At 43.0% G+C, this 17,160-nt stretch overlaps 2 protein-coding genes across 6 annotated transcripts in view; one reads left to right on the forward strand and one right to left on the reverse strand.

The window, feature by feature from the left end:
- Positions 1 to 2,692: 2,692 nt before the first annotated feature.
- On the reverse strand, positions 2,693 to 15,770 carry PEG10 (paternally expressed 10). The gene is given in 3 exon segments (XM_012450789.2): positions 2,693 to 7,863; positions 7,866 to 9,037; positions 15,543 to 15,770. Coding segments are annotated over 3 exon segments (2,352 nt in total). The 5' UTR covers positions 15,548 to 15,770; the 3' UTR covers positions 2,693 to 6,688.
- A 202-nt stretch (positions 15,771 to 15,972) lies between these two features.
- SGCE (sarcoglycan epsilon) overlaps positions 15,973 to 17,160 on the forward strand; it is a 70,245-nt gene continuing 69,057 nt past the window's right edge. For 3 of the 5 annotated variants that reach the window (XM_012450792.3, XM_012450794.2, XM_012450795.2), the window contains exon 1: positions 15,974 to 16,154. In XM_012450792.3, coding sequence (XP_012306215.1) covers positions 16,046 to 16,154 — 109 coding nt within the window. In that variant the 5' untranslated portion in view covers positions 15,974 to 16,045. Of the gene's footprint in view, positions 16,155 to 17,160 lie in introns of all 5 variants that reach the window. The other 2 variants (XM_012450790.2, XM_012450791.2) reach the window with 1 other exon arrangement.

Raw genomic sequence — 17,160 nt, forward strand, 5'->3', positions numbered from 1 at the left:
CTAAGAGCAGGTGCTATTATTTGGATATGGTTTGTTCTTACCAAAACTCATGTTGAAATTTGATACCTAATGTGGCAGTGTTGGCGGGTGCGGAGCGAGTAGGAGGTGTTTGGGATATGGGGGCAGATGCCTCATGAATGGCTTGGTGCTGTTCTTGAGGTAGTGAATGGATTAGTTTCCTCAAGACTGGGTTGTTATAAAGCCAGGATGCCCCTCAGATTTTTCCATTTGCATATGTCTGCTTCCCCTTTGACCTTCTCAGTCATGTTATGACAAAGCTTGAAAGTCCTTGCCAGAAGCCAGGACCATGTCCTTGAACTTGTCAGCCTGCAGAACTGTGAGCATAGTAAACCACTTATCTTTATTGATTACTCAGTCTCAGGTATTCTTTTATAAAACAAAAATAGACTAAGACACCTAGCTAGAGAACCCTTGGGTGCTCGCCCTTCAACTGCATTAGGTGTCTCAGTCCAAGGTCTGTACCCTGAGTTGTGTTCCCCTAGACCTAGCCTACTGGCTTGAACAATGAAAGAAATCAATAAATTATTATTGAACATATCACACACACACTCTCTCTCTTATTTATCCATCCATCCATCCATCCAGAATCTTTTCCAAATAGTCGTCCCTTGGTGTATGAAGTGAATAGGTTCCAGTTCCTCCATAGTAAAATCTGAAGATGCTAAAGTCTCATATAAAATCCATAGTATATGCATACAACTTATGCATACTCTCCTGTACACTTTAATCTCTAGATTACTTGTAATACCTAATACAATGTAAATTTGATTTAAATAGTTGTATCGTTTATTTTTTTATTGTATTGTTTCTTTATTTTTCCTGAATATTTTCCATCTGAAATTGTTTGAATCTGTAGATGTGGAGCCTGAGGATAAGGATGAAAGGGTGGGGATTGGGTGTTTACTTAATTTTTCCAGGAAAATATGAGGTGGTTTGGGTAATAAATTAGCTATCAAATATTTTATAGGTATGTACCAAGTGTTTCCATTCTGTTGTGCGTGTTAGCTTTATGAACTTAATTCATCTTAGATTTATTAGTTTATCCTCCTCATACAAATAAGTTCTTCTTCCTTCTCATAGTCCTTGAATTTATGCAATTCATTAGTGTATTTTTTGAGGTATGGATCAAAAGTAATTCTTATCCTCATGAATATTTAATTATCTTTATATTTTTAAAAGTTATTTATTTTCCCATTGTTGTGTAACATTTTGTGCTGCTGATTTAATTTATTCAAAAATGCAACTCAGAGCTCCAGTCAGTGGAACAGGGACCTCTATTAAGATTGACCTAATGAATGTATATTTGTGTTTTAAGTTAACAAAGTGTGGCCATCATTCTAAACCATTTTTTTGATTCTAATTGTTTGGACTGTAATTAGTTGTTTTGATTGCTAGCATCCACTACACTAGATAAGAGGAATTCTTTATTCATTTCATAAAAGGTATCAAAAAATATTGCAATTTTTATGTAAAATAAGTTTAATGTTCTGGACTAGCTTTGTCATACAGCTGTATAAATTAAGTTATATTAACATATTAAGTAATATAACATATACAACTTAATATAAACTTGAGGCTGAGCACCTTTTTTTTTGTTTTTGTTTAATCACGTGGATTGTTGAAAGAAGTGGGACCCAGATGGGGAGGAATCTAGGTGTAACAAATAGGGATGAAAAAGATGCTTCCATTTTCTTTCAATGTGATTTGGCTAATCACTTTTGCATCATGTTAAATTGTAAGTAACTCCCCAGGCAGGTACTTGATAACTCAGTTCTTGGCCGAGAACCCTCACTCCCAATTTCTTCAATTCCACCAACCACCCTGCACACTATTGGCGTTTGTGAGCTCTACTTGATGGACAGCTACTCTGGTACCCTGCTTCGGAGGGGAGACAGTTATTAATTGTGTGTTTTCATGAGTTCTAGATTTTTCCTTTTAGTCACCATCTTCCCAATAAACAGTCATATTTATATGACTGTCATGTCATGTGAACCCAACAGCCCTTTGAAACTAGCCCACTAAGAGTCCCTTTTTCAGGTTTTCTATATGCAACCTATTATTCTACAACTCTGATTGGGGTCATCATGTTTTAAAATCTGATAGGATGAATGCCTTGTGAACCCCATTTGCCACTTTTTCCTTAGATAAATTTCACTGTCACTCTGATTATATTGTTTTAGTGTTAATTGGTATAAATCTGTATGTTAATTTCCCACACCTCCGTACTGCATTTTTGTCTTCTTCTGTGTCCTAATACTTCATAATTTTCTATTAATGAATCTCAAGTATTTAAAGTGAAACTGATGTTAAAGTTTGTGATATATCACCAGAGTTGCTATATTAATTGTGTATCTTTATTTTATATGTTAAGCTTTTGCAGCTGGAATAACTGATTTCCTGGAGTATTCTGGCTATGTAATTGATACTGGGTTGCGATCAATGTTCTTTCATACCACCATCCCACTATCCCAAACTCATTTCCATCCCTACCCTACCCACCTTCTATCTCCCACCACCCTACCTCCTCACAAACCCATCCTTCCCACAGCCCCACCCTATTCTGCTGTCCCCACTCTTAGCTTCTCCCACCCTGCCTACTCTCTCAGTCTTCCCCACCCTACCCTACTCCATTCTCTTGATGCTGATAGACGCTGAAATGATCAGGACACAGTTTGCACTTAACCACTAAATCTTTATTGAAATTTTATTGTAACAGCAATGCAGTATTAGTAAATAGAGAGCAATATAGAGTGAAGAGAATACAGCAATAAAGTTTGAAGGAGGGGTAAGGGTAATGGGGTTCAGTGGTAGAAGGAGGGCTACTCACAGGGGTGAAAGCAAGGGTTTTTATTTATCACTTTTATAACTTCCATGAAAATATACCATCCATCATTGACAATTTCAATCTAGCAATAATTTCTCAAAGGGCACTCATCCTCTATTAAATTGTTTATCTAATAACCTTTGAACTTTATCCCACTAGGGTTTTTATCCTTGCCCAATTCGCTCTAAATAAGTTGGTCCCCCTGCAGTTCCCTCCGAGTTTATTTGAAATCTTTAAGGATAGCAATTACAGGGCAAAGGTTCACAGGTACACATGTTCACTTATAGCAATATCTAATACATAATATTATTCTAACATTCTAAATAACCCCACCCAGTTAAAATTACTTAATATCCCTCCCACCCTAAAATGCTTATGATTATATATCCCCTATTACTTAAACTGATTACACAAAGAAATAAAAGCAATGCAATTTTCCACAGACCAATTCAATAACATTCTACAATCTAAAACAACAAAGAATTTTCATCTCATCAGATGTGTGTTCTCTCTTTAGATGAAAATGTAGCATGGTTCCCTTAGGGCTCTCCATTTCTGCCCAGGTCTTTCCAGCAGGGTGTTCTCTGTTGTCAATCTTGGAACTGTCTGTATTTGATGTAAGATGTCTGTGGTGGATGACAACCGGATCAATTCAGAAGTCCAAGAGGTACCTGCAAACTTAAACAGAATTCCAGACTCCACCATATAGATGTGCCCCTCTTATTTCATGCACCTGCAAGTTCACTGTATTACTTCACAACTCAATCAGACTAACACTGCTTCTTTCCACTAAGACAAATACCTCATGTCCAAACTAAATTGACCCTTCATAAATGTATGCAAACTTTCTCTGTTTCAATATCCTAGCATGATAAATTTAGCTAGTTCTCTCTAGGCTTGCCTATCAATGGGAGCTCTTAGATCTTCTTCCTTTTTGATTTAATTAACAATGCAAATTTGGGCCAAAAGTCAATTAATTAATTTTGCCAGTTTGTCTCAAAGACTCGACTATTGATTTTGCTTAATAATTTATCTATCTCCTTTATGTTTTTATATTTTGCTCCCTTTCTAACTTCTTTACAGGTCAAATTCCATTGATTTTTTTGCTTTCTTATGAATAAAGGCATTTTTTGTTGGAAAATGCCAAAAAAAAATTTTAAAGAATCTAATTAACATAAATTTGATTAACAATAAATCAATTGAGTGAAAGGAAACTTAACTAAACTTCAATACTACAGCATAATAAATTCAGAATTACTTATCCTTAACATCTGCATTTATAGATAGCATATATAGCAATAGAGCATAGTACACACTGCCAAAAAGTTAATCACAAGTTTTAGTAAAATCACAACCAAATGTGGGTCAGGGACTTTCTGAGTTGTTTGTTAACCCACACCAGCATACGCATACTCCCCCGATCATTCTTGTCGTCGGCCAACTTCTCCAGACTTTTGCTTGCAGTGGTGGCAAATGTCTGTGTGCACATGCCAGGGCTACAGGCAATGGCCCATTTCTAGGCACCCTGCAGCTTGAAAATCAATTGACAACTGTAAATTTGACACAAAACAACTTGAATTCAAATGTATGGAGATGAATTGATACTTGAGGTAAACAGAAGTGACGCTTCAAAATAGTTCAGAAGCACAAATGCACCATTTTAAAAGTAATTACTCTAAAACACATGAGTGATTGACAAGCTTTCTAATTCCATTGAAGGAAAAAAAATTGTTTGGATTAAATAGCCAATTAGGTTTCTCTTTTGAAATTTTATATCCTTTTGTGTGATTTTTAAAAGCCAATTAGATAGAATTGAAATCATATATGATGTTAAAATTGAAGATGAACAGGATGAACTATTATACAAATACTCCAGTTCTGAGGAGCCGCTCATTCACAGTGTTGTAAGAAGTTCACAGTAAAGAAATATTTTACACTATGTTACTTATCATTTTTACTTAGTTTAACTCTAACAATAAGAACTGGGTAGTACTTTGTAATTCAATGGACATTTCTGAAAGCCTAGTCACCACTTCAAAACACTTACACTAAAAATCACACCAAAAGTTTTAAGTATTTAAACATGCAAGAATAAGGGTAGGTGATTATGAGCATGTGAAAGATGATGCTGATGAAAAGTGAAACTTCACCGTCAGACTCCTCTTCATGTCAGGCAATTTGAGATACACACCATGTTGTTTTCTACTGCTCAAAACTGTGTTTTGGCAATTGAAGCCTGCCTCTTACATATCTGTGTAGCAAAGATGGAGTCTCAGCAACCAGGCAGGAAAATGACACAAATTCTGCAGCAGGGTCAATGGCAGTAGTAAAGAATTAAAAAGAAAAAGAGACATTAGATAAAACAGTTCAAAGGAGTAGCAAGGAACCAGGCTAAAGTAAGTCAGGCAGTCCCAGGTTAGCACAAAACATCCAGGGGACACCAGAGGTGTCACTGGGCTGAAGAAAACTCTTGTGTTGTCCGATGTTTTGAGTCCTTTGAGTTGCTTTCTGAGGCTTTTCATCCACTGGCAGCTTCACATCAGCTCCATCCTCTAGAGCAACCCTTTTCATTATGTGGATTCTGATCCTTTTAAAGTGGTTACCATCAGGTAATGTGGAGCTCACTAAGGAAGTCCACACTCTCAAGACAGTGTCCAGAGCCCTAATTCCTCTTGTTCAAAGATAGGAGTGTGAATCTGGGTGCTAAATCATTTCCCCTCTCTCCATGCATCCTAACACTACAGTCTAATGAAGGGACTGAAGATGGAATGCCCAGATGCATATGGAGGCAGATACATGGATAGATGCTTCCAAAACGTCAGCTGGTGCTTTTCCAGCCAATTAACAACACTCATGAAAATTCTTTCTGAAGTACCAGGACAAGTCTCTTAAGAGGTGGGTAAGGGGTTTTGGAGTCCTTTTGATCTGCCACTCTTTAGCCTTCGAAGGTGATTGAGAGGTGGTCACATTTCACAAACATCTAACACCCCTGGAGCCATCAGTAATCTCTGGTTATCAGATTTAATGCTTTGTGGAAGCCATTATGGCATGATGATGGTAATGTGTGTGTCAAAGCCAGAGTCCTTGGGTACATGTGATTTGCACCACGATGTGAAGGCACACTCAACATACAAGAGTCCATCTGAGAGAGCACTTTCTTTTCAGGCCTGAGGTGTTTTATGTAGCAAGGGTTTTGCCTGCTCCTGGGAGAACCAGTTGAGTTGCTGATCCTTGAGAATTAACGGAACCGTGGAAATGGAGTTTGAAGACGGTGAAGTTTCTAAGGGTACAGCAGGATGATCACGGAAGCCTTTCCACACTGCACCAATAGTTTTGGCTTCCTTAATACAGCCTCGGTCCTCTAGTGATGTAAAGAGAGTACCGAAACTGCAAGAAAAGTCATGTCCTCCTCCGCCTCCTCCTCCTCATCTCCCCCTCCATGAAGAAATCAGCATTTCCTGCATTTGTATCAGCTTCTCTGTAAATGTTAAACAAGAAATTTGGCAGCCTATAATTTAGGTGATGATAGAGTAAAACCCAGACTTCCAGGACTGGCTGGAAAGTAAACTTATTATTTTAGTTAGATTGGCAGTCAAGGTGGAAAACTGAGAGATAATTTGTTGGCAAATACTCTGTTGCTCTCAGAAAATGTTGAAGGTCTTTTGGTGCTTTAGGATGTGTGCCAGTCCAGGGTGGCCCTGACCTTCTGTAGCCATTTCAGAGAGGATGTGCCTCAGGTGGCTTGAAGATACAGTAGCCTAAAATTTAGCACACAGTCACTGATTGAGAAGCTGAACAGGAATAAATTTTGAGGGCAGAGATCCTGAAGGACATGACAAGTATTTACAGGGTACTGTAAGATGGAGGCGGTGGCGGCGGTGGTGGTGGAGGCGGCGGCTGTGGCGGCGGGTACTGTGGTACCGGAGGCTGGCGGTACCAGTGTGGATTCCAAGTGATCATAACAGGTACATACAGTGATCTTCCTTGTCCGTCTCGTCCCACTGGGTACCAGGCGAATCCTACTGGGTAGGTCGGGTACGCGGCATATGTGGGGTATGTTTGGTATCCAGGTATTTGAGGTACAAATTCAGTGTACGTTGCCAGGTGCGCTTGGTCTTCTAAATTTGGAATAGATAGGCGAGGATACTGATTCTGGATAGTAATATTGTTTGGAGCTCGGCAATCATAAGAAACTTGCAGTTTCCACCCCCTCTTCACTTGGAGAATTTGGGCTCCATTAGGTGCAACTGTTGGAGTAATTAGCCCATCCTTTACATTTCTTGCCACAAAATCTCGAAGAGCTGCCATATCAGATTCAGACAGTGAGTACACATGTCCACTAGGAATACTGTGTGCTCCAGGTATCATTTCTATGTGAGGGTCAACCAGGCGGTGATCTGGGTAGACATGCTCATCTACTGGAGTGTACACATTCTGGACATAGTAATACCTCACTGGTTGGTAAACTCTGTATCCATCTACTGGATAATAGAGTGGTGGTTGTGGTGCTGGTGGTGGGAGCGAAGGTGGTATTGGAGAATACATCCGGCAGTGATAGCGGCAGTATTCAGAATCAAAGACGATAGATCGAGTGCTCCAGGTGATGTTGGGATCATGTGTGCTCAGCCAGCGAACCCCCAGGACGACAGGGAAGAATGGAGACTGAGTCACATCAAATGACAGCACCTCACGGTGATCTCCCAGGTCAACTATCAGGTCATGAGTTTCGTGGACAACTGGGCCCGATGCTATGGGGCGCCCATCAATTGCTTCCACAAGTATTGGCCAGTCCTTGATTCTTAGAGGAATTCCATTTTGAGCAACGTATTCGTGATCAATGAAGTTGCCAGAAGCACCAGAATCAATCATGGCTCGGACAAACAGGGTGTGTCTGCCCGGAAGATGAATCTGGAGCATCACTTGCAAGTGTGGAGATGAGGCATCATCTTGTGGGGACCTTATTATTTCTGGCCCGGTCGCTGAAGGTCCCTCTACAGCGGGGCCGGGGAGTTTCCCGCCGGCGAAGCCTTCGAGGCCTTGGCAGGACAGTTGTCAGCGTAGTGACCTCCTGTTCCACAGTAGAGGCAGAGGTTCAGCTTTCTGCGTCTTTCTTTTTCTTCCTGGGTCAGGCGCATGCGGGCACCTCCCACTGGCTCAGTTGGATCTACCTGGTGGTGGTTTGCAATGTGAGGCAACACCAGCGCCCGGGGTGGTGAGCGTGGCTTGCGAGCTGCAGCAGCCCTGGCCAGCCTTCTCTCAATGTGAATGCACTGCCCTATCAGAGCAGACAGCGACTTTGCGACCTCGAGGTGGGAGAGCTCCTCCTGAATGTGGTCACTGAGGCCCTCGTGGTACTGGTCAATCAGCGCAGGTTCGTTCCAATCCAGGTCCTGGGCAATCATCTGGAAAGCATTGGAGTAGTCGATGACAGACCCCATACCTTGGCGCAGTCGTCTGATCTTGCGTTTGGCAGCCTCTCGCCTCTGAGGGTCTTCAAAGACATGCTTCATTTCCATCATGAAAGCCGGGTAGTTGTGCATCAGGTAGTGAGAGCGCTCCAGCTTCGCTGAGGCCCAACGAGCAGCACGGCCGGTCATCATGCTTGTCACGAAGCAGACACGGACACGATCAACTGAGAAATCTCTGGTGCTCTTTTCCATGAAGACCTGGCACTGGGACATAAAAGGAGCCAGCATGTCTGGGTTGCCATCGAACTTCTCTGGGAGGTCTTCTGGGCACTCTTCCTCTATTGGAGGGGGTGGGGCAGCAGCTGCTGCAGCACCTCGGAGCTCGATGTCATCATCCTCATCCTCTGGGGTGGGTTCCACTTGCTCTCGAAGGGTGGTGTTCTCCTCTGTGAGCTTCTGCACCTGGTTCTGCAGGTTGTTGTTCTCCTCAGACTGCTTGATGACCTTCTCTCTTAAGTTGTTGATCTCTTCAGAGAGCTCATCTCTCCTTCGTTCGGTCATGTTGGGGACACACGCACTCTTATGGCCGGTGTGCTTGGAGTTGTTGTTGTTGTTGTTGTTGGGGGGAGGGGGAGGAGGAGGAGGTGGGCAGTCGGGACCCAGGGTGACGGTTGGGGTGGGAGGAGACCTCCCAGCTGTAACTTCACTTCTGTGGGGATGGAGGCCTGGATCCTGGCCCCCTCTTCCACTCCTTCTTTTTTTTGTTTTCAAAATGCGCTTATTTCTGTAAATAAAGATAAATGTATAAATCCAACTTATACCTTCAAAGCAGCAAAATGTAAACACAAAGGATTTGATATTTGATATTTAAATTATCCCTTGCTCTATGTGCTTACTTTAATAATTAGCAAACAAACAAAAAAAAACACAAACTCTCAAAAAGAGGTTATTAATCAGCACCATACAAAAAGCAAACTACTTTTTGATGTTCAAATGACCTTGCCCTTCTCAAAGACCACCTGTTCATTATGATTCAACAATACATTATCAACAGCATGCTTACCTTTATAAACTATAAGAGAATGTTAAATCCCTCTAAACAAGCAGTTTTCTATTGAAACAGAGCAAGAAACTTCAAGGCAAACACGGATACCAAATCAATTATGCAAATTAAAGCCAAAATAATAACTTTTGTTATCAGAGAAGCTAGGCCAAAAATAGTCAATACTACAACTGATAGAAACTCATAAAAACAAGAGGAGAGTATTAAAATCACAATGCATGTATTCATCAGCCCTGTGGGTGGGGGGATACCCTGGCCAACTGTCACAATCCTGTTCTACTGCCACAGAGAAGGTAACTGATTATCAAATCAAACAATCACCACCACAGAAACCACAGGACTGCCTAAATTACTTTTCTGACCATAATTTAAATCCCCAAATAAAATTCTCTATGGGACAGAAATGGTACTGAGCAGCAACATATATATATCAGTTTCCCTTGTCATTATGCAGTCATTCAAGAAATACTAATTGATGCCTCCTAGGAAAAGCTATAAAATGAGACATTCAAAGAAGCCCAATAATAATATACCTCAAACTAATTATGAGGACTTAATTAAATAGTGCAGGTAAATTACACAGTGAGTATTCAATAACGGTTAGCTGATATTAACAAAATTATTAATTAGAAAATAGAAAGGTAACTATCTGCAAAAGAGAGTGGGATTAATACAGGGAGAGGTTGCAACTATAGCAACATGGGCATGCATTTCCCACCTAAAGATATTTAGTTTTTAAAAAATACTGTGTTAGTCAAACAAATTCAAGGCCTTATTTGTCTGCAGGTTACCAGTTTGCAATCCATAGTTTTTAATCAAGATTTGTCGGCACAGCCCCAAACAAAGGTTTTTAATGTTAAGGTGGGACAGAGCCACAATCCTATGAGGTGAGTGGATGTATATGGAGAGGTGGGGGTAGAGTGTGTATTTAAGCATTTTAATTATGAGTGCAATGACAATAAATCACAGGACCTAACACAGTGTCTGCCTGTGTATTTCCTGAAAATATGGTTAAATGCATTTAGAATAATTTAATTATTTTAAATTTTATTAATAATCAAGTCCCATATTTAGAAGATATAAACATATAAAAAGTTTAAAACATAATATGTAAAAGTTTAAAAAAAGTTTTAAAAAGTTTAAAACTTTTCAAGAAAGTTTAAAAAATTTGTAAAACTTTTTAAACAAACAAAAGTTTAAAAACATAACTTGGTCTGCTCTGGACACTCACTATGTGATTTACCTGCAAAAGTGGATGCCAAATAAATTACATAGAATAAGGCCAAAAAGAGGATACGTAGTTGGTAATTAGAGAAATAGTTGGTAATTAGAAAATAGTTACTATTTTCCACCAATAGGGTAAATGGAAGAAAAAAAAAAGATGTAGTAATTAAACATGATGCCCAGTACCTGGCTGTAAAGAAATGCTCCTTCCTCCTCTACTCCTAACCCTTTAGGTACCTCCTGTGCCCCAATGTCACTACCCACATATACTTTCCCTGTGTCCTTTGCAGTTGGTGTAGCCTCTCCAAGGAGTGGCTATACAGCAAGCAGGGTCTTTAAGAGACAGGGAGTAGTGTGACATTTTAATAGTTTTAACCCCACTACTTAATTACATTAGTAACTTATGCTACAAAAACAACATATAATTGAAATTCAAGATAAAATATAAAATATTCAAGTTTAGAAAAAATCAGAAAACACAATAAACACATCATAACCTGTGACATTCAGTATCATTTCCAACTCCTTAAAGACAATTGTATTGGTGACCCTGACAATATAACATCACAACATAATGCAATTTTTACTTATTGAATTAGGAATTTTAATGTCCCATTAACAAACAAACAACTAGTAAGGATAAGTAAGGTAATGAAGGTGCCAAGAGCATTCACAGCATGGCCTGGTGCAGCCTGACCACTTGTCAATCACAGCCACTAAGGGGGGCTTTATTGAAGCCCAGGTCTGATAGTTTTATTATCTGCAAAAAACAATGATGCGACAGAAATAACAATACATTAGGAAATTAGCAAATAATTACTATATGGTTTAGGGAGACAAAAGATCAATGAGTTAAAAATTCGAATACCTTTGGTATATAAGGAAGGTAATTTAAAAGTGAAGAGACCAGAGTTAAGATGGGAGGGCCGCAACAATAGAACTTAGGGGTGCATGTCCTCCCCCTGCCACCAGTCATTTTGTTTTTTTGTTTTTTAATGTACTGTTGGCCAAACAAACTCAAGGCCTACTTCAGCCTTCAAAGTCACTAGCTTGATTGCTGACCTTTGCCAAACACAAGCCTGAGGTCTTCACATGAGGGTTTGCAAGTTTAGGGTGGGATGTTAAAAGAAACAACTGCCCAGAAAACAGAAGTTTATCTGTTAAAGTAATAGGGTAATGGGCAGGCAGGTTAACAGTACATATAAAAATGTTTAAACAGCAACTGAGGCAGCACAAGTTAAGCTGGGACAAGGAGCATGTTTACTTGATTTGAATTATAGAACTATGTATGGCTCCTTAAACTGCCCCTTAGTGGGGCTGCACTGGAGGGGAGGGGTCAAGAGGTTCCATTCCCGAAAACCTGAAGGACACACTGCATAAAGTCAAGCTGCCTAGGACAGATGCCATCTTTATATGATAATAATTTTAGTTTTAGTCTATTTAGTAATTAAATACATTTGGTTAATTATTGACGCTTTGCAAGAGCTTGGAAAAATTTCTATTCCCCAAACACACCAAAGAGCAATAGTAGCTAAAAACCATATGTAAACATCTCATTAGGAAATGACACCTCATTAAGCAACACTTATTTGCTTCATATTTTCAAATGTCCAATTTTTTAAGTACTATCATATACTATTTATGAAATGTGAATTCTCTTAATATGCATGATTTTACCATTGTTTTGAACCTCTTTAATATGCAAACATACAACTTCCAAAGAGGAGGGGGAATTACTTAAAGCTGTAATTATGATAAGCACAAATTTTCCATAGATTGTGTACTTGTTGAGGGGAGGAGGGTACATGACAGAGATTTTGGGGAACCAAAGTCCCCAATTTCCCTCTTACCAAAGTCTTGGCTCCTGATTTGTAATATATGGAACCAGGTTTAAAAATTTCTTCATTCGGCTAGAAAGACATATCTTACATGGTCCTTTTTACTAGCAATCAGTTATAAATTTGTTGTATATAGATGTTTAATTATGCCAGCTGAAACAATCTATATTTTGTAATGTAACCACTTTATGTTATATTACACAAACTTTAAATAATACCAGTATGTACCATTAATAATCCACTTGCCCCAAATTAAAATCAGCTTTTTATTTAAAAAGCTAATTATTTGGAATAACTACCTTTTTATGAAAAAGCTAATTATTTGGAATAACTAGCTTTTTATGAAAAAAGCTAATTATTTGGAATAACCAGCTTTTTATGAAAAAAGCTAATTATTTGGAATAACCAGCTTTTTATGAAAAAAGCTAGTATTTGGAATAACTAGCTTTTTATGAAAAAAGCTAGTATTTGGAATAACTAGCTTTTTATGAAAAAAGCTAATTATTTGGAATAATGAAAATTAATTTAGTTGTTTTGTATTATAATTACAGCTTATATTATTGGAGTTTAAAAATACGTAACTTTTTTTTTTTGAATTCGTTAAATGTGAGCGATAATGCAAACAAGGCAACCCAGGACAGCAAAGCACCATAGGAAAGTACCAAATCAGAAGAAATCTACACACACCAAGCAAGGCACTGAATAAACCAATTTACTCTGGTCATTTAACACATATTTAATGAATGCCTACCATGTGCCAGGCACAATTTATTATACATAGGCAAATAGGCTAGGATTAATCACCTAGAGATCCAAGAAAAAACTCCAGCCTCATAGGTACGCAAATAAAAGCCTCATCCTACTCAGAGGCCAAACCAGCAGCACCAATTTTGTATCCAGCAAAACATCCGATTCCATAAGGTCCACTAGTGTCTCTTAAAAAAAACCTTAAATGTGAAAATATTTTTAAAGTTTTTAAAAATAAGTTGTTAATGTTTTGCTTTTCATTTGCGGTAAAATCATTTGGCTAGCTTGCCTTTAGGGGCACCAGCCATGTCAGCTTACAAGGTCCCTTCAGAAGTCACTACTACGAGTGTAAATTGTGGGATTATTTTATTGAATATCCGCAAAGCACATTTTAAAAGGGCTCATAAATTCCAGGTGTAATTATTATGGTTGTTAATTGTTTTATTATTCTATCTATTAGACACTAGTAGCCAGAAAGCTAAACCAACACAGCAGAGAAACCGCAGGGGGGCGGGGCTGTACAGCCAGGCTTAGGCAAGGAAGGTGCGCCGGCGCAGAGGACATAGGCCTGAAGGGAGGGGCTGAGGGTTCACATTGCGCATGTGCGCTGCCGGCTCTGAGGGAGGCAGGCTTAGGGTGGGGCCAAGCTTTGGAGAGGCGGGGCCTGGGCAGGCCACCTCAGAGAAGGCGGGCCTGTGGGAGGCGGGATCTGGGCAGCTCACCTCAGAGGAGGCAGGCCAGGAGAGGCGGGGCTGGGCAGTTCACCTCAGAAGAGGTGGGCCCGAGAGAGGCGGGGCCTGGGCAGTTTACCTCAGAGGAGGCGGCCAAGGAATAGTGGGGCCTGGGCAGTTTACCTCAGAGGAGGCGGGCCTGGGAGAGGTGGGGCCTGGGTGGCTCGCCTCAGAAAAAGCGGGCCTGGGAGAGGTGGGGCCTCGGCAGCTCACCTCAGAGGAGGTGGCCAGCGAGAGGCGGGGCCTAGGCAGGCAGGCGCTAAGGCGCTGGGAGGAGGGGCCTGGGGAGGCTGGGTTTAGAAGGCGCGCTCTGGGAAGGCGCGCTGCAGGGGAGGCGCGCTCTGAGGAGGCGCTGTGGGAGGAGGCGCTAAGCACGCTCCAGACCGATGCTGCAGAGAAGACACGCGAGGATGGGCGGGGCAGGCCTGAGACTGGCTGCTACAGGGCTGCAGAGTATATGTACGCCCCCCGCCCAGTAGCCCCCCTTCCCAAACCCCTCCCACCAGCCACCAAAGCCAGATTCATTTCATGCAGCAAGAGCAATCACCCACAGATCCAACCCCCGCTCCCCGCGCCGCCATACTCAGCAAACCCACAGTTTCCACAAACTGTTGCTGGACCCTGATTCGCGCCACCACAACTACACCGCCACTTCAATCAAACACAACTAGGCAGGCAGCCCACTCTGCCATCACCAAAAGATTCCGGTTTCCACTCGAATCAGCGCCCCAGCCACTCCACTGCTATAGCAGGAATGGTGCGGGCAGAATGTTAAACACTAATTTTCGCCCGGGGCTCCATTTTGTCTACCAGCACCATCGTGCAGAGACCCGTCCTGCAGAAAAATAGAGTGGGAGCCATTCCAAAAGGTGAAAGGGTGGGGTCCTGCTCCAAGAAGACAGAGGAATTGTACTCCGCAGCGCGTGTCCCACTACAGCTGCTTTATTTGTAGCGCAAACGGTCTGCAGCTCCTGTACCTCTGCAGCTCTAACCACTTTGTAGCTCATTTTAGGTGTGAATTGTTCCGCAGCTCATGTACCTCTGCAGTTCGTGTGCCTCGTAGCGCAATGAAGCGCTATTTTCGGGCTGGCTAATCGCATCATTTTTGTAGCGTTTTTTGTAGTGCTACTCTCCTGCAGCTCAGATAGTGCAGCGCGCATAAAGCGCAATTCAGTTTTCCGTCTGCAGCTCCTATATCACTGCTCCTAGTTCTGGATTGTGGCGCCACTGAAGCGCCCATCCATCAGTTTGTAGCACATAAAGCGCCCATTAATTTCGTAGCGCAGTGAAGCGCCAGTTGTAACGCCCATCAGTTTGTAGCCCGCGTGAAGCGTGCTTGCAGCACATCTGAAGCGCCAGTTTGTAGCGCATTTGAAGCGCTTATCAGTTTGTAGCGCATGGCACTTGGTAGCGCATTTGAAGAGCAAATTGCAAATCGATCTGTAGCTCCTGTCGGTCTGCAGCTCATCACTGTCCGCAGCTCATCTCAGTCTACAGCCCGTATCTGGACTTGGTCCTGGAAACCCAAGCCTTGAAGGCTTGGTTTCCCCATTTGTTTTGGGGTACAGCCAGTGAAGGCGTGACAAGGTTTGCGCGGAGACATTCTGGGGTGCTACTCCATCTCCCGCAGCTCCTGATAAGTACGGGGAACGAACGTGATCTTTTAAAAAAAAAAAACGTCCTCACCGCATACTCACCACGCGAGGACTCCTCTGCGAAGACAGGAAGGACGGGGTCCCACACCTGAGCCAGACGCGGTCTCCACTGGGTGCTCCGCAGCCCGGAGTGGCTCCGGACGCAAGCCCGCTCAGCGGACCTTTCGCCAGGCTCGGTGGACCTTCTCCGCTGTTCTCCTCAGGGCGCAGTCAGGTTTCTTCGACACACACCAACAGAAGTTGAAGCGCGTGTACTGGGAGCGCAGACTGCGAGCCTTATATAGGGTGCACAGAGAAGGGGGGCGCCAAATCCCAGCGTGCTCTGCGGGCCAGGGGGCGGAGGGGCGTGCGGGGGCGGAGGGGATGGGGGGATGGGGGTGGGGGCGGTGGCCACGCTTCAGTGGCCCGCCGCTAGAGGGAGTACGGGATTACAGAGGGGGTGCGGGATGCTGATGCTGAACTGGCCAAGCTGGGAGGGAAGAAGAAAGGGAGGGGAGGGTAGAATCGAGGACGGACGGCCTAGCCAGGCCGAGAATGCTATTACCCCGGTGGTGGGAGCTGGGAGACCCCTGTGCTTGGACGGGACAGGGTCGGGGGACACGCAGGATGAGCCCCGCGACCACTGGCACATTCTTGCTGACAGGTTAGTGGCCTGCGCGCGACGCGGAGGTCCCGGGGCCATCAGGCCGCCGCCTCCCCCTCCCCCGCTCGGGTTCCGGGCGCCTGGGCGCGCCTTGGGCACTGGCCCCTCTTTCTGCCCCAGACCCCATCGCGACCCTCCTTCAGTACGCCCTGTACCCCATTTTCCCGGCCCAGGCCCAGCTTATCTGTCCCCAGGCTTGACCCCTGGCCTTTTTTCCCCGCGCCCCCGCGGGCCCTCCCTGCTCTGCGGGCGCAGAAATTCCATCTCCAATTCCCTTTCCCAACATCCCCCTTCCCGCCCAGCCCCAGGGTAGTGCTCTCTCGATCCCTGCGGCAAAGAGCCGGATGGGGGTCGTTGCCTATTTTTCAGGGGGGGGACGTTTCCCCGCGATTGGGCTCTGCGGCCGGGATGCGAGCCAAAGGAAATGGGTGTCAAGCTGCGTCCCCGATACACACACATCTTTTCTCCTTTTCTTGATCGTGATAGAGAACACAAAAATGTGACATTTAAAACAGCGAACTCCCCCCTCTTGCTAAGTGCATTTTTCGGTGGCGGAAATCTCGGTTTTTTTAGGTTTTACGGAGCAGGGAAGCGGAATCATGAAATGCTGGGAGCCAAACAGGGCGTTCAGGTCAGGGTTAACCCCGGCTGGAGGCCAAGAGATGCTGCCGCACCAAGCGCGCTATTTCCAGAAACGAAAACCAATTTAAAACAGCTGTGGATGCCTCCAGTGTGTTTGGCGGGCTTCAGAGGCTCCCAGCTACGGACTCTTGTTGGTAATTACGAGGTTTACACAGAGACCTTGCTTCCCCTGCAACGTTACGTTTTCCTAAATCTTGTAGGATGAATGAATGCGTTTAGTCACGGCAACCGCACGTTTAATCCTCTCCAACGGGTTGCCGAGATTCGGCCACAAATATTTGCGTGCATTTATACTATGAACATATATATTTAATGTCAGGGAAAATTGCAGTAACTGATAAGACTCTAAAATAGTGATGAGGAA

This window comes from Aotus nancymaae, unplaced genomic scaffold (assembly GCF_030222135.1).
Source record: "Aotus nancymaae isolate 86718 unplaced genomic scaffold, 86718_ANA_hifiasm-v0.15.2.pri h1tg000025l, whole genome shotgun sequence".
Lineage (NCBI taxonomy): Eukaryota > Metazoa > Chordata > Mammalia > Primates > Aotidae > Aotus > Aotus nancymaae.